Below are 26543 nucleotides of genomic sequence, written 5' to 3'. Positions count from 1 at the left end.
AATTAAGCAACATATCATGGCACCACTTCGCATGGGTTAATATAAGGTTGGACTGATCTATTAACGAGACTTGGGAGTAAGCAAATGTTACCTTTTCTGCCTTGGAAGAAATGTTGTCGACAGATTTTGGCTAGGTTAACTTTTGCGTTTGTCATTCCGTTTCAGTCATGCTTGGCGAGCGAAACCCAACCTTTGAGCAAATTTAATATGGAAAAGAGTCTTACAAACTTCTTCCCTTACTGCGCGGGTTCTTACTTGTTTTGGTGACCGGTCCTGATGACCGGTCCTGATGACCGGTCCTGACAAAACCACAGTTTTGATGCAAAGTATTTTGATTGACTTTAACCCAGTATACCGCAGAACGTTATCTAACCCATAAACCCCCCGTTGGGTCACGAGAACAGAGAAAACTTACAGAACTTGCACACTAGCGTTAGGGGTGTAAAGGGTTCCGACTCCACAATCCTCTCCTCTTGTCAACACCTTAAACACAATTGCCACACATCAGAATTTTATTGACTAAGAACGTCAGATTCGAATAAGTACTGATTCCAGGGTCCTTAATTTAACTTAACCTACATTGTTATTTTAAAACCCTTAAATATTTCATTGATACACGTTTAAACGACGGCATGATACATTCGATCATCCGCATGAGAAATACCCATACTCCTGATTGGAGTATGTAACGATTGGCACAGTCCGTGGTCATTTCATTGTTAAGAAGCTATTAACTGTGCCACCAATTTCTTTGAGAGTTTTCTTTTGAAATTAGTTCATACTTCATTTCATTATTTTTTTTTTATCCGTATTTACCAGGAATATCTTAAACTTTGTCGCTTTCAAGTGAAATATTCCTGTTGTCCATAGGCACTTTGGTTTCATAAGACCAACATTAAGCTGAATTGAAAGAACTCCTCTCAGAAGAAAAAATAAATTGGCATTAGCCAATTTCATATAAAGAACACTATTCCAAAAATATTATTTATGAACATTTTAAGTTAGTAGGAATTTTTCCTAGAAGCATTTAGTTTGATTTGTCATAGGACAATAACCTACCAATTCTCTCTCCCCCCACCCTACCCATACGATTCCTGAAAATTTCCTCAGAAATGGAAGGCGAAATTTCGTTCCTAATCCAAAAAGTTGTTGTTTTCACGAAACACCACCTCTTTCCTGCATTAACTGATTAACTAATCAAGGTTTTACTAGGATAAGGCTACTTGCTGATTTCGAAATAATTCTGTTAAAACCCCATCCTTGTCTTGTAGAAGGACACTTGGTTTATCATATTCTACAACTGTTCCTTTGTCCATTACTAACACTTTGTCATAGTCTATGATCGTATTTAAACGATGCGCAATGGTGATTACGGTACAATCTTGAAATTTGCTTCTTATTGTCTCTTGAATTCTTCTATCTGTGCTAAAATCCACATTAGCTGTGGCTTCATCCATGACAATGATCTTGTTTTTATTCAACAAAGATCTTGCCAAGCAAAGTAGCTGGCGCTCTCCGACACCAAAATTGTTTCCTGACTCAGAGAGTTCGAAATACAGTTCTCCTGGAAGTTCCATGATTTTCGATTTCATTTGAACTTGTTCTAACACGCTCCATACCTCCGAGTCCGAGAATCGAGAGAATGGATCCAAATTGATGCGCAACGGTCCACTAAAGAGAGTGGGATTCTGGGTGATGACAGAAATCACTGGTCGCGTACTCTGAACATTAAATGAGCTTAGTGCTAGGTCGTCAATGTAAATATTTCCCGCTGGTTCTGGCATCCGAAACAAGGCGGATACCAAGGACGATTTACCAGCTCCAGTTCTTCCAGCCACGCCGACTTTCTCTCTTGCATTGATATTGATTGAAATATTCTTTAGAACTTGTGGTCCTCCCTCGTAGTACCTCAGAGATAGGTCCTTAAAACGAAGGGCTCCTTCCTGGGGCCAGTCTGGAGGGGGCTTATTATTGATGTCATACGTGGGCTCCTTGGGGAGCTCTGTGTAGGTAATGACGCGCTCCACTGCTGTCATCATGTTTTCAACATCGGCTGTCTGGCGCATGGCAAACTGCAGCTGACCAACAGTACTGATGGCGTAAACTAAAGATAACCCAAGCGTTCCTGACAAGACAAAAACTGATGTTTGATACTTCGTCTAACATTGAAGAGGGAAACATTTTGTTTGACATCTGATACTTCAAATAAACAAATTACGTTTGTTGATGCTAGGTATTTCCTAGGACTAAACTTTGAAATTTGATTTTGCAAATCATTCCCATCTTCGTGGCTTCGAATCTTATTGAGATTCTCTCCCTCCTTTAATTTTAGTGTTGTCTGGAAGCTAACATAACGAGTTGAACCACATTTTGGCCTTTGACTTCCTGAAGCTTTGACACAAGTTTTTTTTTTTTTTTAATAAACTGAATGACTTGCTCATCTAGAAGTTTCACTTTACCTGCATCAGTTGTTGAGAATACCCCAGTGAATGTGGATACCGCTACAAACAAGGTGCAGACGAAGTCCAGGCGGATTCCCATCCACCGAGCGCTGTGAGGCACAAGGAACCAAATCTGGCTTCTTCTGTCCTGTACCCTGTAGATCACAAATAACCATTTATTAAGTCTGATGTTTAACATATTTACACTGATGATGGAATTTCCCAGCATCGACCCAATCATGGAATATTGTTAAACGCAAGTAAAACTTCAATAAAGGTCACATAGAAAAGCCGGTAGTAACCATTCCCTTACATTTCGATGTAACAAACAGTAATCTGTACTTGTTGCCAAAGCTGAATGATGCGGTTTTAAGTACCGAGGTGCTAAAAGACAAAATAGTTTGCTAACTTACTCATTAAAAGCTTGCATGAACTTGTCTTCCATATGATATGTTCGTATTATAATGATTCCCTCAAGTGTGTCTGCCAAGTGAGCCAGCACTGGACTTTGACTGATGGCTTCCATTCGTTTTATTTCACGAGAAGTCTTTAGATAATACCTGCACGGGAAACAGATAACGATGCGCTCTCATTCAAAGTTATTCAGCCCTACTGGATTCGAGCTCTCGCCTCTATATCAATCGGTAGATTGCTAACAGACTCCTTGTGAACTATTTTCGAAAGCGTTGCACCCTTACAAACGTTTGCCGTTTTCGTCTGAGGAGTTATAAATTGGAACTTTAATGTTTCCAAATCTTAGTGCTACTTGAAAATCATACCAGGCGCCTAAAAAGCAAGGAAAACCAATGCTTCTATTTTGTAAACAATAGGTTTACCGCACTCCATGTTGTATCCCTAAAACTGCAGGCCCTGTTGTTCTACAATTTACATTTAAGCTAGCTGATGCCACTGCCTTAAAAATGGACCCTTCAAATTCATAATTAGTGTAAGAATAAAGCTTTCAAAACCACTATTCAAGAGAGATATTTTACCATACGAGCCAGTAGAACGTTAGCGCTGCGGCGAAATAGGAAACGTATGTTCGTAACATTTCTTACCATGTTCAAGCGTCAAGTGTTTTTCGCCAGAAAAGAAACGATGTAAAGTAGTCCTTTTGAGGGGAAAAACGAGTTCATATACATTACCTGTTAATTCCAAAGAAACCAATTATCATGGGAATGACACCGATGATTGCCCAGTAGTTTGTAGAGCATGTGACACAAACAGAAGCTAGTGTCTGTAGTATGTATTGCACAGCTAGCAGTGAAGTCGGAGGGAGGAACTCGTCCACGATTCCAATATCCTTTGAAAATCTGTTCAATATCCTTCCAGATGGATTCGTGTCGAAAAAGTACACAGGAGACTGGAGCATGGATAAGACCATTCGATCGTGCAGGTTCTCGGAGCATCTGAGTGTCGTGTAGTAATACAACAGGCCCCGGAGAACAGCGAGAAAGAGTGCCCCGCCTACCAAGCTGCCATAGATTACCAGGTTCAACTTGTGTTTCTGTTCAACCCATTTCATTCTTGTTAAATGAACTAGCCACAGATTAGGTGAAATGATTGATGCTGTAAGAATATTGGGAAGGAAAACATTACCAAACATCATTCTAGGAGAGTTGTTGTAATGAAAAACAAGATTAAGAATTAATGACCAACAGCCTTCCTCCTCCGAAAAAAAGACAAAACTCGACAAATGAATGGCAAACGAATGGTCCACACAAATCACTATGACCTTATCATGGCTTTTCGCCTTGTGTATCGTTCAGTTTAAACCCAAAAGGACACATTACCCATCAATTAATATTGCCCAGTTTACGTTGTCACTGCCAACAGTTCCTACTAATTCAGACTTAGCTCCCGTAAACTTTGTTTTTAAGGAAAGCCCTTACCTTGAGCAATAAGGAAAAGCAACAGTAAAGCCAACAGTAGTATCCCGTGAAGGCCCGCTCTGAAGTAGTTCCAATAAAGTTTAGCAGATATGGTACCTACAATACGATCCTCTTGAGAAGCAGCCATACCCTTTCCAGCATTGGAGGAACAGTCACTTTCTCGACGCTCAGCACGTTTGCTGTTCTCCTGAAAATAAATGAAAAACAGAACAATACAATCGTGCATTCCCAGTTAACTTAGTGATTGCCCAAATATCTTTTATTTTAAGGCTGTTTTAAGAGTTTTTAAATTTCGTTCTCCCTTCTCCTTCCTTCAATAGATTAATTGCTAACAAAAACAAAGTGCATACCGACAGTGCACTGTACCTGAAAGCTCCTAGGTACTCCGTTTAAGGTTGGTCCTCAATGTTACATTGCGCTTGTTAACTGTGCAAATTATTTGCGAGAGCGCTATTTTTTCGTCATCTTCGCTCAGTCTAAGAGTCTGATGACTAATCTTCCTTTATCTTTTCTGAACTGAGCAATACCGTTCTTTCTGTTAAAATAACTATGGACCATTTTGCCTAAGAAACTAAGAAGCAATCACCTAAAACTAGATTTTAGCTATAAACAGTAAATATGATGGTGTCGATTAGTCATTAGAAATTGCTTTGTTTACACAAGGTTTTATGAACAGACGGAATTTTTTGGATACCTGATCCGATGTGACGGTCACGTTGCTTCCTTCCACTTCATGATACTTTTCGTGTCCAAGTTCAAACTCTTTCTCGAGTGACTCAATATCCAATCCTGATTCTTTCATCTGGTCATATTTGCCTTGCTTCACAACACTACCCTTGTCTAGGATAACAATGTAGTCCGCGTTCTTCATATACTGGAGTTGATGTGTAACAAGAACGCGCACTTTGTCACTGAGCAATCCACTAATGCAGTTCTCAAAGATGTGTTTTCCAACTTTGGCGTCCACAGCACTCAGTGGATCGTCCATCAAATAGATGTCACCATCGCTGTACACTGCACGCGCCAAATTAACACGAGCGCGCTGACCTCCACTCAAACTAGCGCCGCGCTCCCCCAGAAGAGTTTTGTCCCCTTCGGGTAGCATGGCAATGTCCTTCTTCAAGTCGCATGCTTCGATAGTTCTGTCATATTTCTCCTGATCAAATGGCTGATTAAAGAGAATATTATCACGAAGCGTACCACTGTAAACCCAGGCGGTTTGAGGAACGTATACTATTCTTCCTTTGTGAGTTACTTTGCCAGTGCTTGGTGGAAGCTCGTCAAGAAATGCTAGGAGGAGGGATGATTTGCCACAACCAACAGGACCCGTCACTAGAAGTAATTTCTCTTCGGTTACCTCAAGACTTACGTCGTTGAGAACTGGAGCCTCGTTCTGGCCATTCCAGTGACAAGTTATACTGGAAGCCTGAAAAATTTTGAGAACGAATTTAATAAGACATCTTTAACTGAGAGCTTTTTACCCCACGCATCTACACGCTTTCTCCCTTTCTAAAGTCGCTTTTACCGACAAAAGTTATCTTACGGAGGTCCGCCATTATCATGCCCTCACCAAGATCAGAAGCTTCCAATTAACTTTCACGCGGATATATGTCGCACCTCTCGTTGCCTAAAATTGGTCTTTTCAGGACTCTTAAAAGGCCCAGGTAAAATTCTCTGTAAGACCTCTCACTGACAATCAACGCACACTCGATATCTCCCATTTCTCAGACTCTCCTTGACGAAGACGTCCTTTTAACTGTCCTTATCGCTTGTTTACTAACCACATCCGTAAAAATTTCATAACTAAAGACAGCTATAACCCAAAATATTTCTTTGACCTACCTTTAAAAAAGGTTTTCCTGGAGAACTTTCCCCGTTTGTCGCCTTTTCTTCGTCGCCATTTTCATTTCCTGTTGTTTCCTCTGGAGGTTTAGTTTCCTTTCCATTACCATTTCCATTCAATTCCTCTATCAAAAGGAATGATTCGATTCTCTCAAGAGATGCAAAGCAGTCAGCGATGAGCTGCATGCCGTCTGTGAGACCATAGACCAGAGATCGCCTGTTTTCTGACAAGAGTCCAACCATAGTAAACACGTTGAAGGGCGTTAGGCGAATTCCAGTAAAAATGAGTGTTATGAAGGCAATAAGGCAGATTACACTATCGTAAGTATGTTGCAATGAAGCGAACGTTGAAAGAATGTTGTAGATTTTCCGCAGGAACGAAAGTTCAGACCTGGAGGAAAAAATAAGGAAGGTAACGCGTGAGATTCGTGAAGCGTGAGAATATTTCAGTAGTTTCCAATTAAGCCAAAACTTAAAACCAGCTTTCAATGACACGTTTCCCTGTAGTTTCACAAAAAGGTTCTCCCAAATCCTACTTAGCTCCCTCCAGAAAAAGAGGAAAGCTCTACATACCTTCTGATCGCACGAACTGCATCTCTATATGGCCACTCCCAAGCATACATCTTCACTGCACGTATTCCAGAGACAATTTCATTCATTACGGCGAGCCTCTTGTCTGTGACTCTTGCTGCTTGCATTCGTAGCTTAGCAACCCAGCCTGTCATCTCGGCTTCGTAGGGAATGAGAATGAGAGCAAAGGCCAAACCTGTAACCGCCTGCCAGCCAATCAGAATCCAAAGAAGAATTCCTAGAATCACGAGGTCAAACGGGGATCGTAGCGACGCAAAAAGGTTCTGAGTAGCCAGATCTAGCCGCTGGATATCATTGGATACCAAGTTGATCACATGACCGGATGTTATCTTGGCAAGCTTCGATTGGCTCATACGCAGTACCTAAAGAAATAAGTTCATTAGAAAGTTTACTTCCTATTTTCAATAGTTTAAACAATAAGTTAGCGCCAGATTTCTCGATACCACTTTCTTGGAAAATGTATCTCTTCGAGGATAATATCATCAGATAAATTATTATCAGATAAAGTTTCATCCTCATTTTCCATAGGGGAAGGATTTATGTGAAATGCAACAACTGTTGCGAAGTTGTTGGCTGTGAACTGCAGGATGAATATGGTATTCTACTTTTCGGATCATTGATCACCAACAACTCCAGTCTGGTATTCTTTACCATGACTTTCAGAGTTACCAAACTAAAGCTATAAACCTTTTACTATTACTATTATTATTATTATTATCATTATTATTATTATTATTATTACTGCTATCATTGTTATTACTATTTGAAGTTTTGAAGTGTCGCTTTGTAGCAGAAGGCTCCCGAGACATCAGGTAAATTAAATGAAGAGCGTTTTTTAAAAAATGGAGCAACTACAGAATAGGGGGCCATTGCGCTCCAACCCGTCGAAAGGCTTTGAAGAACGAGGCAGAACACAAAAGGATATTTGGCGATTCAGTGAGACGTACATAAGGGGCCTTGTATTCTGTAGTTTTACCTGAATAGTTATTTGGTTCATGGTCAAGAAAATTAATGCATTTTAAAACTTAAATCAGTTTTGGCTGTCGAGTAAATTCTTTCAAAATTGGAAAGGGGATTCTTAAACCCAAACTACAATGTTAACTGTATGATAAAAGTTATATCCAGAACATATAAACAATGAGATAGTATATGGTAACCAAAAATGCCCCCGTATCTTTTAACGCTATGTCTCTTCTCAGTACATGCAGTTAGCTTTATGGAACCAATTTGAGCACCCCTGAAAATATTCACTGTTCAGATGTTCACGAAACCTCCGACAGAGGGTGTGTGTGGACCTTTTAAATCACACAAATAGCACAAAACTAGATAGAATGTACGGATTCGTTTGACTTTAATGGTTTAAATATTTTTCCCATACGTTTGCATGACTGTTGCTGCGCTGTGAAATTCGATTTGACACAGTTTACTGCACTCAGAGTCGTGAAAAATAATGCAAGTATAATGAGTTAAAAAAAAAATTGAATCACTTACCGAGGCGTTTTACGCTAACATGATCAGAAATCAAGTTTCTTTTTGACAAATTATTCAGTTGCGCCATCATTTTCATCTATCCTGATATCTAATTATATCATCTTTTCATCTCCGTTAAAGTTCATTATCGAAAACTTTATCCTAGTAATCCAAGACCATAAAGATTTTCGCGCGGCTATCAAAAAAAGAATGTTTACTGAAACGAACTTAACAAACTCTAGTGGAATTATTTCCAAACCACCGCCAATCATCATGGATAGAGTATTTTAAACTTCAACGTGTTTAATATGATTTATAACGTTAAACGCTGCTGAATTACTGTCTCATTTACTTCATTTACTTGATTAATTTGCTCCTCAATATTTCTGTCGTCATGTAAAACGAAGCCGGTGATATACGAAAAGCTTTGTTATGCGTGATTATTTTAGCGCAAAAATTCACAACAGATGAGGCGTTGGTATTTTTTTTTTTTTTGGCGTCCCCGACCAAAATCAATAGCGAGAAATTTTCGGTTGATTATCTTTGCCGCGCGCTAATATGTTGAGACCCGTGTTTTCCAAGATGTGGATAGAGGGGCTAATTAAACGTGTTTTAGCTTAGAAAAATGAGCTTTTTGATAGACATTAGAAGAAGTTCGCTAGTCTTTAAAATCAATAGAATTTTCTATGAATGGTTTGGTTCAAATATTCTTTCAAGAGACGTGCATTGATATGTAAATAACGCTTAGAGACAAGTCTAGAACATTGTTTTAATGCAACGACGTTCTACAAATTTCTTTAAAATCCTTACTGTTCTTCGCGTTTATCCCAAATTATTTTAAGGCCATTTCATTCTAGAATTAGCACTTTTTTAAAAATTTTAAGAATGTTCACTCGGAGTCCGCTGTTATCCAAAAGTTGCAACATAGATCAGTCGAAATATTAATTTCACATTTATTACTGAAACTGTTCAATGATAAATATAAAAAAAATCTTATACCCACCTTTTTGTATAGCAAACCAGTAGCTGCCGCTCTGAATCGCATCCCTAAAAGAGCAGATCTGTTTTGATAATGATGTTGAGCGAGATTTCTTCCCAAGGAAGTGATACAGATGAAGGTGGGTAAGATGTATTTGAAGCTAACATCCAACTGACGTATTCCCATCAAGTAAGAGATAAGGAATCCAAGCAACACTGGCAGTGTCATTCTGTTTGCCATGTCTGTCAAGACTAGAGCGACAATTGAGAAATATTCATACCATGGACAAACTCGCATCAATGCCTTCCAGAATCGAGGCCGTTTTCCTTGATGTCTCTTATTCAGTTCCCTGTTCCATTCTTCTTGTAAATTTTCTGTTAATACTTCAGATTTGTCTTCTTCTAAGAGAGGAAATAAGTCCTCTTCCTCCAGCGGCCGTTTGTTTCCCGTAACAAAGATTTTGTTCATCCACCATATCGTAATTCGCGAGAAGATGTTGGCATTCAGAACTGGGTTTACATTATTTTTGCCTTCATCATCAGAGTTTACTTTCTCGTATTCGTTCTTGCCCATATTCCCGCCTCACAAGATCTCGATTGACGATCAAGATCATAGGGCTTTAGGATCTCGGCGAGTCTGGTGAAGATAAGATTAATTGATTATTAAAAAATTTTGTCCCGAATAATAACATGTTCAACTACTATGCCTTCTGCCGTGCTAGAGTAAATAAAATTCTAATAAAGGGAATTTTCATGCTTCAATGCGCGCATTTTAATGTGGAAAACAGACTGCGGTGAATATTGTTGTTCTATATTCGCCCAATCGTAAAAAAAGGTCCTTGAATGTAAAATATCTAATGTGTAATACACGTAGCACACAAAAAATAATCAAAGCATAACCAAGTTACCATAGCTCAATTGTTAAAAAAACTCATGGCAGTTTCACACAGTCAGACGTCTTGAAATATACAGTTTTGACAAAAGTATAATGGAATGTAAATTTGCCCACATTTTGTTACATTTCACCTTATGAGCTTCTAGCAAGCTCTTCTACCTCTCATCTCTCACAATTCAACACAGAAAATATTAATTGAATCATTTTAGCTTACAAAATTCAATAACAAGCTTCCCGAAACCTCTGACAGACTAAACAACGTTCTGGTTCAGGCAGTCTGTGAAATAGCTGTAGTGGTATAGTTAAGCATGAATAAAATCACAACAGATTTTGCATTGATAAAGTGCGCAGGAAAAAATTTCCTCCTATAATTCTCAATGGAGTTCCCATCGACTTTCTACCACCGCAAACGAGTTAATAGAAGTACTCGACTGAGCCAAACCTTAGCTTTTGTGTAGACTGCAGCAGCAGTGCCGATAGTATTTGAAGTCTGTAAATATTCCACAACGTTGATAAATTTTTTTCGAAGTGAGCAAGAATTTATTTTATAAATTGGAAATTGCAATATTACAGAAATCAAAAATAGCTCAAATGACGCAAATGCCATAGCGAAGTAATGAAAAAAAGTATGACTTTTCGGAATATGTCCAAATTCACACTTTCAACGATATATCTGATCCTATCTTCCAATTGTTCTTTCTTTCTGTTTGTTTCTTCAAATAAAATGAGCAACAGAAAAAATGAGCATGTTTCCTAAGACTTGAAAAGGGTGGAATTGCCGCATACCTGAAATATGCCCTCTTAAGCTTGAGAGAAATAGCCATACGTGCGTGATGTAGTGATTCCCAAAACTCATCGACGGCAAGTGCTTCTTACTCGTACCGACAAAATGTATTTTTTTTAACGTTGTCTCTGAAAGCTTTTTCCCAAAACCGTATCCTAATTACTATCTCCTATCCAACGTATCCACAGATTCGCTGCTTGGATTACGTTAGTAATCTATCCTCTAGGAGAAAATTTCGTCAACTGATCTTGAAACTGCTCTACGATGAAGACCCTAATACCCTACAAAACATGGTCTCACCGAAATGCTTTTAAATTCCGAGTTAACACCGTTTTTATTTTTTTCATGTACTTTCCTATTGGTCCTGGAACTGGTTACGATTGCAAAATAAGACTGAAACTCACATCATCGTGTGCCTCAACCTACACGTTCACTGAAAAGTTTTACTGAATTCGTTTCGATTCCCGCAAAGATAGCTTGTATGTCGTTTAGAGCATCAGGCTGGTGTACCAATGCTCTGATGCTTGTTTCCTATTATCATCACTTTGGCGAGCATTGTGGAGTATCTGGCGGGCTTAAATCAAGAGATTTGCATTTCAGCCCGGTCATGCACTCGTGTGATTGTTCAGAGTGTTTTGATGTGGTTTTTTATTATTTTTTTGTTGTTGTTGTTGCTCTCCAAAGGGATACTAAAAGTAATACAATAAGATCCATTTAAGTTTAATGGAACAATTTTACCAGGATTTTATAACCCCTATTACTGTATACAGATAGTTCGACTTGGACTCATTTTCCCTCGTCTGAAGGTAGAAAGAGATTCTCAGAACATGGGTTGTTTCAAAAACGAAAAAGATAGTTTAATGACTTCTTCGGCTACTAAAAAAAATGATTGAAAAGGAACTTGAATAACTGAGACTTTTAATTCCAATTTTAACGCTTGTAAAAGTTGAACATGGTAGAACTGATTTTATCTCGAAAGTAGAAAAGAATAGTCTTAGTTTTTTCAATTTGCGAGGTTTTTTTTTTTTTTTTCGACATTTAATAGTTGATCAATCAAACAACCCAATCTGGTGTCAAACAAATTTGCCTCAGGTTATAACTACATATATCTTTTTAGACGTCTAATACGCAGTTTACATATTTCCATGGCGTGGTACCTTCATACATTCGAATACCAACTCTTGGGTCATATAATAACAGCCACCAGGCAACCTGCTTAACTTTATCAAAAGTTTTCAAAACATTCTCTTTATAAGTAATGTCAACCATGAATTTCTTGGCTTTTTTCTTCAAAATGATTGCTGATTATTCGAAATAAAGAGAATTATCTTTTGCTGTTTGACTGAAGTTATGGAACAGAACGCGTGATTTTAAAAATTACTAGAGAGTTATTCGATGAAAGTCGAAAGATTTACTTTACTCCATATAGTAGAAAAAACAAAATATAAACTAGTATTCGAAAAGCTACTGAAAATTTAACAACATAAAATCATGATATATTTTTTTGTAGTGAAACTCGCTCATTTTAAGTTAGTTTGTTCATATTTTAGCAGTTTTAACTCTTTAACTTCCGTAACAAGAGTTTGTTAGCATCAAACAGCTCAACCACAAGGTATAATATTCTCTGTGCCAAAATAAACCTTTCCAACTTACTTGCATGATGTTTTAATTCTTAGTATAGGAATTTGGTATTCCTTTTGTAAACTGCGGTGAAACTTCTTTCGACAGCCAATTCCACTCCATTAAGCTTGGGTGTGTATATATCTAATAACACCAAGAGTGTGATCCCCTATTCCCCGTTGATAAGCCAATGAATAATTGTGGATTATGTGTCACTGGGTCTTCAGAGAGGTTACGTCAGGAAACGGGACAAAGAAGCTACCTAAAGAGAGATCCTGGGTTCTAATAAATGCTAACACGCAGTGTTTACGCGTATTTTTTAAGCAGCGGCTTAAAGATCGTGGGCTCCAACATTAAAAATGACATTTCGATGAATTTTATTTAGCTAATTTCCCCGCGCCAAAGCCAGCAGAAATTAGAAAGTGAAGGTGTCTCGAGTAAACCCAAAACAAAAGTACATGGTTATAATGTTAGTCTGCAAAGTTTAATCTTGTTTTGTTACTTTCTTTATTATGATGTCCTCCAAGGAATGATTATTCCCCCCTTATAACCAACAAAGTCTCGAGGTCATTTGTTCTTAAATTTACCATACAAACAAGTACAGCCAGGGAACTTTCCATGATCATAATTTATCTAATGAAGGTACAACACAAATATTTGTATTGTAGGATATGTAATAAAAAGTCTTTTTTCTAAACTAACCTAAGGTAAAGTTCATTTAGAAATGGAAAATTGAAGTTCCTCTCCTTTTTTTTTTCTTTCTCAGTTTTCAATCGACATCGACAGCTTCAAAATGTAAGAGTTCGGGAGTCCAAAGACGGAAAACCCTTTTCCCAAATATTGCCAGACCCTTACGCATGACAGGTGCAGTGTATGTGATATCACCCATTGCTTATGTGAGGAGATTAATTAAGGAATGATAAGTTTTCCATTAACTTTCTATTGTTCACTTGTCAAAACAGATCACCCTAAACACTTAACAGCACCATTCTATTTCCCGAAAAATGATTCGTTTAAAAATTGATTTTTCTTTTTATTTTATCTCTAAATGTCATCGAAATTACCGGTGACACGCAGTCTATTTGACAAGAAAACGCTTGTTAGAATCTCATATTTCACATCAATGCTCCTGGTCATGGTTACAGAGAGTCGGCAGTGGCGCTGTGAAGGAAGAGGGTCTGCTTAACCCCCTGCAGTTGTTCTTTATTGTATATAGATCTCACCTGTTTAACTTTGACGATTGAATCTAGCTGGTGATAGTACTGTCTTAAGTGCATAAAATCCTCTAAACATGGCATGCTTTCTTGGAGTCGCTCATACAATCAAAACGTTGAACAGGCCTTCTTAACATGTATCCAATACGCAAGGGAAGTGGATATCTAATGAAACTGTTTATTTATCAAGAATGTGTTCCTTCAGTAAGGACCCCAGCCAGCTGGTTTTTAATTTCTCTTTTTTAACATAAACAAAGCAACATCAAAAATGATTGTGTGTTGGCTGTTTGGCTGTTATCACGTTCCAACAAAATAAGAATTAAAAAATTTTTCCTGCTTCATTTTGTATGACAAAAGGCAATTTAATCAGAACACGGTTTCTGATATTTCATATTTCATAATGAGGGAGCATACCATGGTTACACAGGTACGAACTCCGATAAATTCTTGAAAAATAACGACATCTCATCCCAAAAGGGCCAGGGATAACAAAAGTACAGGGAATAATGTAAAATTTCTGGAAACCACACTTACTTCAGTATTGCAGCTTTAACAAAATGACCGCGTCTAAAAAAAAAAACAAAAAACAATATGTCCGTCACATGACTTAGGATCATTTAGGTTCCCACAGGTAATAACTAACAGTTCCGTGCTTTATACATATTATGTAACATTCTTGCACCTCACCTTAAAGTGGAAGCCATTTGTTTTACCTGACTGCCAGTTTAACAAAGTTTCCCATTAGAAATAAACATATCGATTCATATGGTTATGGAGAAAAAGCTTTTTTCCAACGGTTTTCAGTTTCCTTTGCGACCAATTTTTCGTAGCCAATCTCAATAACTCAATTACATCATTAGACAAAATTTCATCTAGATGAAAATTTAAAATTCCTCATTGGCTGTGAGATGTCCTTATTTCTCGGTCGTTGATAAGTTTGGTTCCCTCACACTGGTCAAATATAGCTGAGTGATATTTTGGTTGTTTTCTGTGAAAAAGTTTTAATATCTCAACAATATCAACTGCAACTCACCTCCATCATAGTCTCGAGATCTGTATTTTATATTCAAAAACAAATTTCAAATATATCTCAAGCTCGTTTCAAATGTTTTGTTCTTAGCAGGCGGCGACAGTTTTAGTTTTTTCTCCAGAACATTTGAATGATAAGTTCAGCGTCAACTGTCAAACGGTCGCAAAAAAAAAACATGGTTAAACATCATACTAAACTGTCATATCTCAGCCAGATTCGTCAAGAAATAAAAAACTACAGGGCCAAATAATTATGTTTAATCCCCGAAAAAGTTATAGTAACAAAGAAACTCGTGTGCTGTTTGATTTCTTGCTCAGTTTCTCTCATTTTCATTAATCATCATTATAGCAGACACCATTTTTTACTATTTAGAAACACTTTGTAATTCAAACATTGATATAGTTAATTTGCAACCAATCCTTAGTGATAAGGCCTCTAAAGCTGCCCTTTATTATTGTGTCTTATTATTTATGCATTTTTCACTGTAGCCTTTATTACAAGTATTTCAAACTCCTTTACCCTACTCTCATTGAGATCTTCCTGAATTATATTATTTATTAATATATTTCAGTCAATGGATAAGTCAATGGATGTTATCTAGAGAGGAGTACATACCTGGATGTCAAATGGCTAGTTTTTTTTAATCCGAGTCACGAAGATCAAACCGAAAAGCTGAAAGAGTTAAAAATACTTCGTCTCCTACGTCTCGTCCAATAAGTAGGTATTTCTAACTCAGCATCAATTCTTCATGTAATGAAGTCCTCTATAAGAGTCCAATCTGCCGTGCCTCTTGTAAAACATGATGCCTAACCAACCTGTGTGAGGGAAAAAGTAAAAACTATCATTAGTCTGATTTACCACCATAAATACTCCGCCACACACTTATTCTTTCCAAAGACATGCAAGTTGATATGATAAAACTTGCATATAACAGCCACTGATTTTCATGCATCATTTTGAAACATGTTTATGGTATCTAGTGTATCAAAAAAATATGGCTGATCAGTTTAATAGGGAAAAAGAGAAATTCTTCATATGTTTTCATTAACACGTTATTAAACCATTATTGGAAAAAGATTAAAGTAGTAATTATTCTTATTCGGGTATTTATGGAAAAAGATGAAATGGCATGTTCAGTCAGAATGCAGATTAGTGGAATTCTGTCTCGCAGTGGCAAAAAGATGTTAGTTCAGTAGATTTGATATGTCTTTACACGCTGTCCTGAGCAACCAGCTCTGGTTACAAACGCTGCCTCCAGGGGAGCATCAACTTTTTGAAGCTTTACTTGTGTCAGCCGGTAATTTTAAAGGTAAAATAATACACTTAAATTTATTGACCAATGAGTTTCTCGCGAATTGGTAAGTCAGAGACGCAAAGTAAATATCTACGTCTTCTAGAATTGAAGTTGATTATTCCTTGTGGGTTTCTGATGAGTAAAAAGACCCGTCCTCCCTCACTTTTTTCATTATTTCTACCAGAGTCACCATGTATTCTCCTGTATCAACGGTGTCGACCAAATTGTGTGTATACATCTTCTATTTCATGCAGGACGAAATGATCAACCGCTTAAGTAATCCAGGTTGGGTTCAGTTTAACGAGCATAGTCTGCTAATTTTAGTATACATCATGTGTTTTTCTAAGCACTTATAAAACAGAATGCGAAACTCAAAACATTTAGAATTGCCCATATATTTTTTCGCGTCTCCGCAAAACTGAATGTTATGCGACAGACCATAAATCTCAGCTGTAAAAGTCTGGGTGCATTGTTAAGGATTACAAAGAGATAGGAAGATCTCTATCTCTTGGCGCTTCTTTAGTCTAACATTAACAGCTTAGTTATACCTTTTTGAGGTGACAAATTACACGCCCAGTAGAGACAAATGTATCAAACTGAAATTGCCACCTATAGTTAGGATATATAGTTAGGAAATAACCTAACATTATAATACATACCAAAATGAAACACTCAGAAAGAGCCAAAACTCACCGGATGATTTCCAAGAAGAAGTGGCAGAGTCTCGTCCGCGGACATTTTGCCATTTAATGTATGAGCTTATTTAGTTTTGATCTGACATTCTAATATAGCAAAGACTCATTCACTTGAAACATGACATCGTTGTCATGACACCAACGATATGTCTTAAGTTTTGGTTATTAATTAAAGATGATTATTTTGGTGATCTTTCTGTGCTCAGCCATATATTTACATCCACTTTTGTTATTTCATTTCACAACAATCAGTCGGCCGCTGGGTTTATGCCTTCAATATTTCTCTGAGGTACCATATTTCATAGAAGTTCTTGTCGTCAGGGTTACCATAGTTGGATCATATCTGGAAAGTTTGCCTCCATCTCTACAAACTCAAGAGTAAGAAAGCGATAGAGAAAAGGAGCGGACCAACGTGTCACGAGGTAAGAGTAAAAAAAGAGTTGGCGAGCACAATTTGCACTCATATTTTAAGGGTGTTTACCAACCTTTTGTCTTATCTCCCTAAACTAAAGAAACGTTTTTTCAACAACGCTAATAACCTCATAATATAAGAGATGACAACACACGACCAGTTATGATAACCACGGTGGAGAACAAAGAAGTGTAACGAGCCTAGGGTCAGACGAAAAGTTTAAAACACGAAGACGCATGGATTACGAATCTTTCCTATTTCGAACATAATTTATGTATAAAAGGATAAAAATGTCTTTGATTGTTTGCGGTCCGTTTACTCAGCTGGCAAACATTGCATGAGAGGTATTCAAATATTTAAAGCTTACGGCCGCTTGTTCACGGTTCCCCACAGGTAGATATTGCCTTAGCTTTAGTAAGCTCATTAACGTATCCACATATGGGGGTGCTTATATAAACATGTGGGCGATGCAAAAGGCGCAACGAAAAGAAAGTGACCACCTACCAGTTCTCACCATTTCAATCTGCCACTACTAAAATCCGTCTTAGTTTTGTTTCCAATAGACAATCAATGGACGTCCGCAATCATATTCCTCTCTGACCAAAGTAGACGTAACGTTCGGTTCATTGCTAATATGTCTTCAACATTCCATTGAACAGATTTTTTTATTTTATACTTTCTGTAGATTTTTAAGTTTTAAAAAGACTGTTTGTAATTACTAGAGAAGGCTCATTGTAGGCAGGAGGAACATTTAAGTTCTTCTGATCACATTTCTTGTGGTGGCTCATTTTGGTTCGTTATTTTTTAAACACCAATTGTTTGGTGGATCGTTTGCTTCGTTGAATATAGTTTTGAAATAATACTCAGCTATTTGTGAGCTGATCATGATTATCTCTTTTTTTATTATCATTATTTCTTATTATCTTTACCATAAAAATTCCTAAAGACACCCTCAACTTTAGCTGTACGTGCCTATAACTCACGAAAAAGTCCAGTAATCCCCATTTGTTATACATATCATTTTATTGAATTGCCGCTCAGCATATCAAGATTCATCTTTCTACAAACTCTCAAAAAACTCTTTTCTTACATTTCAGAGCCACCCTGATTTTTGATAATTTTGAGGTGGCATGAATTTTCTAAAACAATCACAGAACGAAGTAATATAAAACAAAAGAAATTCTGGATTACCCTCGACACTGAGTTGAAAACTTGTTCTAATAACACAGACAGCGTGCGGTCTTAAATTTGATCTTTGAACCCAGTTGATCATCGAAACTTAGAGCGGAAAGAACGGCGACAACCAAACAACAAAAGGCACTACATTTCACTAAATTTTCGAAAAGGGAGCGAACTTACTTGGACAAATAACGGAGACAAACAAGTTTTGTCCCTATGTGACAACAAAAGCGCCAAAAAGTGCATGTGGTTACAGGTAGTCATGAGCCAAATGTAATAAGGAACATAAACTTCCGCGAAAGCAATTAAGTCAAATCAGGTCGAGTGTTCATTCTCAAACGCTTTCGCTGCGTTGGACATGGTTGAACATTCTCAAACGCTTTCGCTGCCTTAGACATGATTGGCTACAGCCAACCATGTCTATATTTGCAAACAGAAATTTGATAAATGCAGGATATAATTTTGTGCTATTTTTATAGACCGCCTCAGGTATGTGTTTGATTGTTTTGCCATTAACTATGGTTTTTCGGAGTTAGATGCTGACAATAATTCTCGATTGCTCTGTGACTTTTTTGGAAGCTTTCGAGCAAAATCACGAAGTGAGACCGAAAAACTCTCCAGACTTCAGTGGTCGCTTTAATCTTTACAACGTAAGTTTTGCTGCAAGACTACTCATTGCAAGTTAAACACGAAGACACCCTCAAGAAGGAAGTCTTCCCTGGGAAGACCTAGGCTCATTTGTCACTCACCGTTGACGCGTGTGGGTCAAATGTAAATGCTGGTAGACGAGCAAAAGGAGCTAATGAGATATCTATTGTTTACCTCCACCAGCGTAGTGGCAATGGGGTAATGTGAGAACCACTACTTCGATTTCAAATTTACCGCCACAAATAAAGACAGTTTCCATTGGAGAAAGGAAATACAAATCTCAAAAATTCTTGTATTGTGATCTAGACATAAAACAATTTTGAGGAATGTGTCCCCTATTCACTGCTTTGGAGTAGCTGTAGCTCAAGCTGACTTGACTCTAAGAGTTCTATATCACACAACGGTTGATTGACAAATGGTCCAGTGGGACCGAAGGCTCGTTTTATAGCGCGCCTTCCTGTCTAGAATAAAAATAAAATAGATAATAACAAAATAAAATCTGTATATATCCTGATGGACCAGTTCAACCCAGCGACAGAATGGTCTGTTTATATATTCATAATAGGTGGTTTGCAACCAATCTCTAGAGACAGGTATCAGTGGCAAAAAAAACAAATGCTGTTGCAAGAACAAAAGAAGCTAATGAGCTATCTATTGTTTACGTCCACCAACATGGCGGCAATGACGTAACGTGCAAACCACCTATGGGATAGCTTTAGCAAGATGAGATTCTGTTCAGCATTTCAAGCTGAGGAATATGGATATTCCAACTTAAGTGATTGTCGATCTTTGGACCTAAATACTTCACTGACCTGTTTCATTTCTAGATTAGCTTATTCACAAGTTGGTCATAGATAATCTTTGATATTAATAAATTGGTGCCATTTTTCGTTATTTTAATTTCTTAACAATCATACAGCTGCGACTTAATCTCTAGAGACACAAGTAACAATGTTGAAAGGTACAAATGCTGGTGGACGAGCAAAAGAAGCTAATGAGATATCTATTGTTTATGTCCACCAACATGGCGGCAAGACGTAACGTGCAAACCACCCATTGAAATCATATACCGAAATGTTTCCTGCTGCGTTGCCGCGGGTATTTTTCATGTTCTTTCGCGGACCTCGAAAAATCTCCCTCATAATCGATACAAAGTTTCTTCTGGCTTAAACTGCGCATTTTTTCTCTGATGTGATTGTCACATGATCTTGACTGCAAAACACGAATGTAAATCAAATTGTTTTAGTCCCTGCGTTATTTGCATATTTATGAAAATATCTAAATACCAAAAGTCTAGATAACCGAGACGAGATGAACAGAAATCGTCTACGTTGCCAGCCACCGTGATGGACGCTTACGAGGATGACTGACAGGTGTAAAACCCAGTTCTAAGCTGATATTACGTGTTTCTTAATAAGAACGTTAGAATAGCTTGGGGTGTACGAAATAGAAACTTATGCCCAGTTCTGTGCTACTCTCAATAAGATAAACAACTGAACTTCATTCCACCGAAACCTAGATTATTAACCTTGAACTTCAAGTACACTAACCTAAAGAACAGAGGCAGCAAATAAAAGATTATTTGATTCCTATGTGTTTGGTTGCTTAAAAGTTCAGTCTGGCACAATAACAAGAAGGTCTAAATAGGTAGGCCTTGACGATTCGTGGTTAGTTTGTTCCGAATTTGATGTTTGACGATCGAATTTTTTAAGGCTTTTGGTTATTATTAGAGAGAAGTTTATTCTATAAATTCAAATTTCACTCTTTTTTCATATTTCAAACATCCATTATTTCTATTATCAAATCTTTCAAAGATGAAATTGATAGTATGAAACTTACCTGAAAGAACTCTAACAATAATTTCGAATAAAATTCAAACAATTCCTCGGTATCTTTCACTGTGGGTGCAAACATACTTGGTAAAACTCGACAACCCTGATTCTAACAGCAATGAGTATAAGATGGGAGAGGTAATGGCACTGCTCGCTGGGTGGTTCGTCTTGTATAATGTCATAAGTGGTTTTATTATGCAGCTTGTGATTTATGATAAACGTATGTGCATACAAATTCCTGAAAATTAATTAGCAATTAAGAACAAGTTTTTTGATAAAGTGATTTATTCCCCGTTTTAAGACTGTTGAGGCGAAATTAAATAGAAATGGAGTATTTAAGAGTGACCATGTTTGAAAATCGGGAGACTGGTTTACCAGTCTTAAAAATCTGTCCATGAAATCAGTTTGCGCGGCATTAATAGAGCTTACTGATTCGTCTTTAAAGTTGTCTCGCTCTACTCGACTGGGGAACTTTAAATTCTTTGAAAAGTTATGGCTAGTTAGCTTGGTAGGCCGATAATCCGTGAGATTGAGCGTTTCTGGTTTTGAACTGAGCATCTAGTTTAAAATATAACAGATCGCTGTGTGAGATACCGCTTAATTTAAAATGTTATTCATCGTCATCTTTTGATCATCATCCCGTGAAGTATTTCAGCCAGACATGTGAATGACTACTAATATTTTAACAACCCGTTCAAGCCTAAGCGGAAAAGAGGAAAAGTTATTGCAACAAGACTCTCACCTTGTCAAGCCTTTATTTCTGTCAGGTGTAGGAACATTATTGATCTAAGTCTAAGTGTATCAGACTTCAAACGAAACTGTCGGCGTTTTGAAGCCCAGTTTACACCCTGGAGCAGATATTGAAGTTTGCTCTAATATTGTCTCCACTGATCAGATTTTCCTGCGAAGGAAGTTCATTCCATAATGTGGTAATCGTCCAAGTGCAAGGATAATCATTTTGGGAAGATCTTTAAAGTAAAATGAAGTACAACCATCCTCTTTTAAGTGGAATGAAGAGACAGAGGTAGCCAGGATAGTTCAAACTCTAGAGATTTCCTTCGGCTCTTTAGATCTAAGCCGGTCCTCAACCAGATAGAGAGCCCCTTATTTCATCAATATCCTTATAAAGTATAACACCTTACCTTGACTTGACGAGCTGACCTTCCGACGGACTGCTGATTCATCTGTTACTGACACCCTTTTACAATACTGACTTGACTGAGACGCAGCTATGTTCTGCCTTGTTGTGGTTTCTGAGTCATCAGAGTTCGATGGACTCTTTTACAATGGTCATTCAGCCTTATCGCCATTGTCTAGAATTGCAAATGGGTGAAATTCCATATTTCTAAGAGGATCTAAAACAAGCCTTGCGAACTTCATGGCTATCAGACTTGAATTCAACACATTTTCGTAAAGAAACGTACGATAAGTAAGCAAGGACACATCAGATCAGTATGATCAACAATAGATACACTTATTATCCAACTGCGCTAAGTTGTGTACAAGCAATGCGATGTTTTGTACTGTAAAAACACCTGCGCACTGGTCTGCTGTGTGCGTTACCCTCCTCTATCTGCTTCGCTTTTCCTAATTTTTAAGAAATACGCATGAAATATTACTGTTGGAAAATAAATAACATATAGAAGTTTTCAACTGGTATGTACAACGTATCGCTGAGTATCTTTTGCTCTTTGTCTGTATTTTGAATCGCCCTGAGGGCTCGTCAGAATATGATGCAATTCGTTAAAATTTTCAGCAATAGTACACACCGAAATGTCTCATAACATATATTTGTCCACAATACGTTCAGCTTTGTGATGTGTTCACCTGTGTGGTGGTATGATGCATGAGCAAAAATTAAAATTCGCGTAGTGATGTGGTCATTGAAATCCATATTAATATAAAGAGAATAAGTAGCGAAACTAACGACCCTAATGCTTATTGTGAGACTGGAGATTTAGAAACGCGGAAACATGCGATTTGTAACCAAGGATCCATTTGAACCGGAAGATCAATACCAAATCGTTTTTATCCTCAAAACTCGTATAATAGGGGAAGTTTCTAGAGAAACTGAGGTGTGGCGTCAAGATAATAAAAGTTAATCCACCATAAACAGCTTTCAAAGGTGAAGTTTCGAGCTTTATCCTCTTGTCATTCGAAACAATCATCTTTAACCAGAAAACTTTCAGGTATGCAGTATGGCTTTGTACTTTGTTCAGTTATGCGTGCAAATCGTGGATGGGTATAGAACATTCTACGATGTCTCTGTTTTGTTATCTGTGCGCGCGGTAAATCGTTGTTGTTGTTGTTTTTTTTATCTTCTTTTAAGTACTTTGGTACTCAAAGCACCCCGGCAATGTATCAGTTCTTCAATCATTCCAATCAGTGCGAAGTTTTACATGGCTTGCGGATTCATGTGACTTGTAAAAAACCTTAGAGGGGATCAAGCATAATGACCATTGACCCCTGACTCAAACCCAGTCCCCCCTTGATTGTCAAATAAACCCGGGTCAAAGAGAAAAGGCACAAAAATTCTCTTTGCGAGCAAATATTTTGTCTAAAGAAAGTAAAAAGGAAGGCTTCAAGTCATTCGGCTACGTATTTCTAACGATGTTAAGATTGATTCTCACGTGAAAGCGTACGTAGCCTTTTTTCTCAAAATCCATTCACATTGGCAAGCGAAAGACGGATCGCAAACCAAACAAGAGCTGCTAAAACTTTTTTTCTAATATTTAATCTATTTTTATGCGAGAATTGCTTTTATTATTTTTTTTATTTATTTATTTATTTTTATTTTTTTTTTTTGGATCCATGACACGCATAGCTGTTCAAAAATAGACTTCATTCCAAATTTGCAAAGGAAAATTGCAAATCATGACTTGCCAAACAAAAGTGAGTGCAACAGAGTGTGTAGGGCTTTCTACCCTCAACCAATCACATCCAGGGAAAGGATATACATCAGCCTGAACCCTGAGGTGTGACAGCAAGTTTTGTCTTGTACAACAATGTAGCCCTAAATAGCTTCCTTACGAATCACTGAAGCAAGAAGGGTATTTGGAATAACCAATTGCTGAAAATATAGTAAACACATTTCTCATACATCAATATGGACTGATGAATCACGACATAATCACTTTTTATGTTGTTCACGATCGTATTACGCAGTATTAACCCTTTTCTCGGGTTTTGCGTTTTCTGAGTCATTCGAGTTAATTAAACTCTGTTGTAAAACCCCTCAGATGAAACCCTCGTCAGTCTTACATAAATTTCCTCTCCTCGCACATTGTATAAAGACGAGACAGCATATTGAATGCAAACACATTGTATCGCAATTCTTGAGGTTGTCAGTTAGTCCAGTTAGCCATAAGAAAAATACAGAGATCTAACAAAATTTTTTTTCACGAAGGCTTCAAGACAATTGCTTTTACTGTTCGCATTAACATCGAGATTGGTTTCCTCGCGAAAGCATTGTGTGGACTTTTTTCTCAGAACCCCAGTATAATCGTTTGCAAAAGACGGATCGCAATCCGCCCAGGAGCAGCTGAAATTTTGCCTTTTAATCTTTGAAAGCTCAAGAAATATTTTACCTAGTTGAGGGAGATGACGCATTATTGTCACGCATGGCTATCAAATAACGGCCTTTCATTCCAGTTTTGAAAATGTAAATTAAATCTGAATCATTTGGTTTTACTAAGTGAGTGGATGATGTGGACTGGTCACGTAGCCCTCTGACGAGGGGCTAACCCTCACATATTTACCTTTAGAAGCTGTCAACGGTGGTCAATTCACAACAGTTGATAAAACCAAATTATTTTGTAATACCCCCACCAAGGTAACACCACAATTTCCCTTTAGGCTTACCCCATAAACACCAAATAGTCGCCAACAAACGTGAGTGTAACGGAGTATGTAGGGAATTATGCTTGGATAGCTTTAACCACAGTTAGCCCCAACACTAGCCTCAGCCAGTCAACTCAAATCCAGACACAAAAAAGGACATTTCAGCCCAAAACCTCAAGTCTGAAAAGAGTTTATGTCGTGTACGATAATATTGCCCCAAGTAACTACTTTCCCCATCATTGAAGCCAGAATCTTCTTTAAAAAAATCGATAATTGAAATGAGTGGATAAATACGTATCTCGCATCAACATGAACTGAATCACAACTTTATTTATCACATTTTTCATAGTTATATTACTATTAACACTCTTCTGGGACTTTCAGTTATCTTATTTCTTTGAGTAAGTTAAACTTTTTAGTAAAATCAGTCAGATGAAACCACTGAGCTGCATCACTCTTAATTGGTTTTCACTCCCCATACATTCTTTACAGAAGAGAATGCGTATCGTGTAAAGATACAATATATAGCAATGCTCAAGATTATCAGTTAGCGGCACAAGGCCCAAGAGTCAAGCTGGACAAAACAAGGTGAAAACTACTACATATCCAGTTCTGCTGAACAAGTTACTCAAGTCCCACAATCAAGCTCTTTGCGATCGTTACACGTGCGTGGTAAGTTTACATTGCAAAAGGTCAAATCAAACTAACCATTTGTTTCGTTCATTTTTACAGTCACCAGTAAAGTTAAGCTAAGCGAAATATATGATGAAGAATTGTTCTATCCTTATCGAATTACTTTGAGATATACATTAAGTTTCGCATCATAGTTAGCTGTAAGAGTTTTTGACCTTCTGTTTGGAATTAATATCAAAGTTCAATGGCAAATAACTGAACAAAATGTCTCGTACATGTATTAAAATTCTTAAATTTCCCCCAACGGTTTTTGTTTCACCAGGAAAGCCTGTGAAGAGAATGGAAGGATGTCACAATTAGTATCCTTGTTTAAATTACTCATTGTGAATTTTAATAAAGTTTGAAATCTTAAATTTGCACTTAAGAAATGTTAGTCAATGAAAATATTTTAAATAAAATTGGTTTGCATGATTAGAGTTTTGTGTCTAGTGAGGCCATGGAAGTTATTGTTTGAAGCTCAAAAATCTTGAGAGACCCGCTGTGATATGCCCCACGGGGAATTTATCTTCAGCTTTGCGGTAAGAATCAAAGATACCGGAAATCCTGAACATTTCCTTGCCAGAGCAAACGCCTGCTTTACAGAACATTTTTAGACGTCTTGGACTTGTTTTATTCGATCGTTATTCTAAAGTTGAGGAGCGTCGAAGGGTCTGATCAAAGATTTTCCAGGATGTACATTATTTTGTTTTTTGTTCACCTGTTGATTTGACGAGCTCTTTTGTATTAGTCGTGATCTTAATTTTCTCTTTCAGACGGGGACTGCAAGAAAATTTCAGGAAGCCAACTCACTACCTCATTGTTCTATTGATAGAAGAAAAGTCCTCTGTAATGTTTGTTAAAGCTTGCCTCGATACTTAACAAATTGCACAAAGAACAATCATATGACATATGTCATCGTTTAAGATCCAAACACCACTTTATTAGCGCTTTAGTTTTCTTTCGTTTTCCTTTGACATTGCTACAATTTTCAACGCTCGTGTGGAAAGTGTCAGTATAAAGATGTTGTAAAATTTTTTTGTAGTAGTATTTAAAATTGAAATTTATCTTTTCCAATTAGTTTTGTTTCGCTCGGGAAGGTGGTAGCTCTTAATTACGGTTGAAGTCTCATCCAAAACAGTTAAAGTAACCCAGCAACAAATGTAAGTGTTATTCGAAAAGTTCACTTTTGAGTTTGTAAATTTATGTTTTAGTTT

The 26543-nt window shown here is 37.4% G+C and overlaps 1 protein-coding gene and 1 long non-coding RNA gene across 9 annotated transcripts; one reads left to right on the top strand and one right to left on the bottom strand.

Annotated features, from left to right (window-relative positions):
* Nucleotides 1-494: 494 nt before the first annotated feature.
* LOC111328229 (ATP-binding cassette subfamily C member 4) lies at nucleotides 495-22094 on the bottom strand. Of its 8 annotated transcripts, none has more exons than XM_088730757.1 (14): nucleotides 21960-22079; nucleotides 21560-21718; nucleotides 15373-15572; nucleotides 14262-14906; nucleotides 12547-12775; nucleotides 9240-9851; nucleotides 6749-7128; nucleotides 6176-6566; nucleotides 5028-5759; nucleotides 4334-4520; nucleotides 3587-4010; nucleotides 2855-3001; nucleotides 2460-2596; nucleotides 495-2125 (listed from the first exon to the last, which is right to left on the bottom strand). In XM_088730757.1, exons 6-14 carry the CDS (start codon nucleotides 9786-9788, stop codon nucleotides 1209-1211), a joined length of 3864 nt encoding a protein of 1287 aa, XP_088586883.1. In that variant the 5' UTR covers nucleotides 9789-9851; nucleotides 12547-12775; nucleotides 14262-14906; nucleotides 15373-15572; nucleotides 21560-21718; nucleotides 21960-22079; the 3' UTR covers nucleotides 495-1208. The 8 variants fall into 8 exon arrangements, with proteins under 8 accessions (XP_088586883.1, XP_088586887.1, XP_088586885.1 ...); XM_088730761.1 differs by lacking the exon at nucleotides 12547-12775 and having other exon boundaries at nucleotides 14262-14294; nucleotides 14761-14906; XM_088730759.1 differs by lacking the exon at nucleotides 21560-21718 and having other exon boundaries at nucleotides 21960-22094.
* Nucleotides 16164-26530, top strand: LOC111328233 (uncharacterized). The gene is made up of 4 exons (XR_002694601.2): nucleotides 16164-16336; nucleotides 16999-17168; nucleotides 25150-25329; nucleotides 25613-26530. It is a non-coding gene; the product is annotated as an uncharacterized LOC111328233 (long non-coding RNA).
* The last annotated feature ends 13 nt before the right edge of the window (nucleotides 26531-26543 follow it).

The sequence above is a fragment of the Stylophora pistillata genome, chromosome 8 (genome assembly GCF_964205215.1).
Source record: "Stylophora pistillata chromosome 8, jaStyPist1.2, whole genome shotgun sequence".
NCBI lineage: Eukaryota > Metazoa > Cnidaria > Anthozoa > Scleractinia > Pocilloporidae > Stylophora > Stylophora pistillata.
The sequence above is the reverse complement of the archived record's forward strand: the minus strand, read 5'-3'. Positions and strand labels throughout refer to the sequence as shown.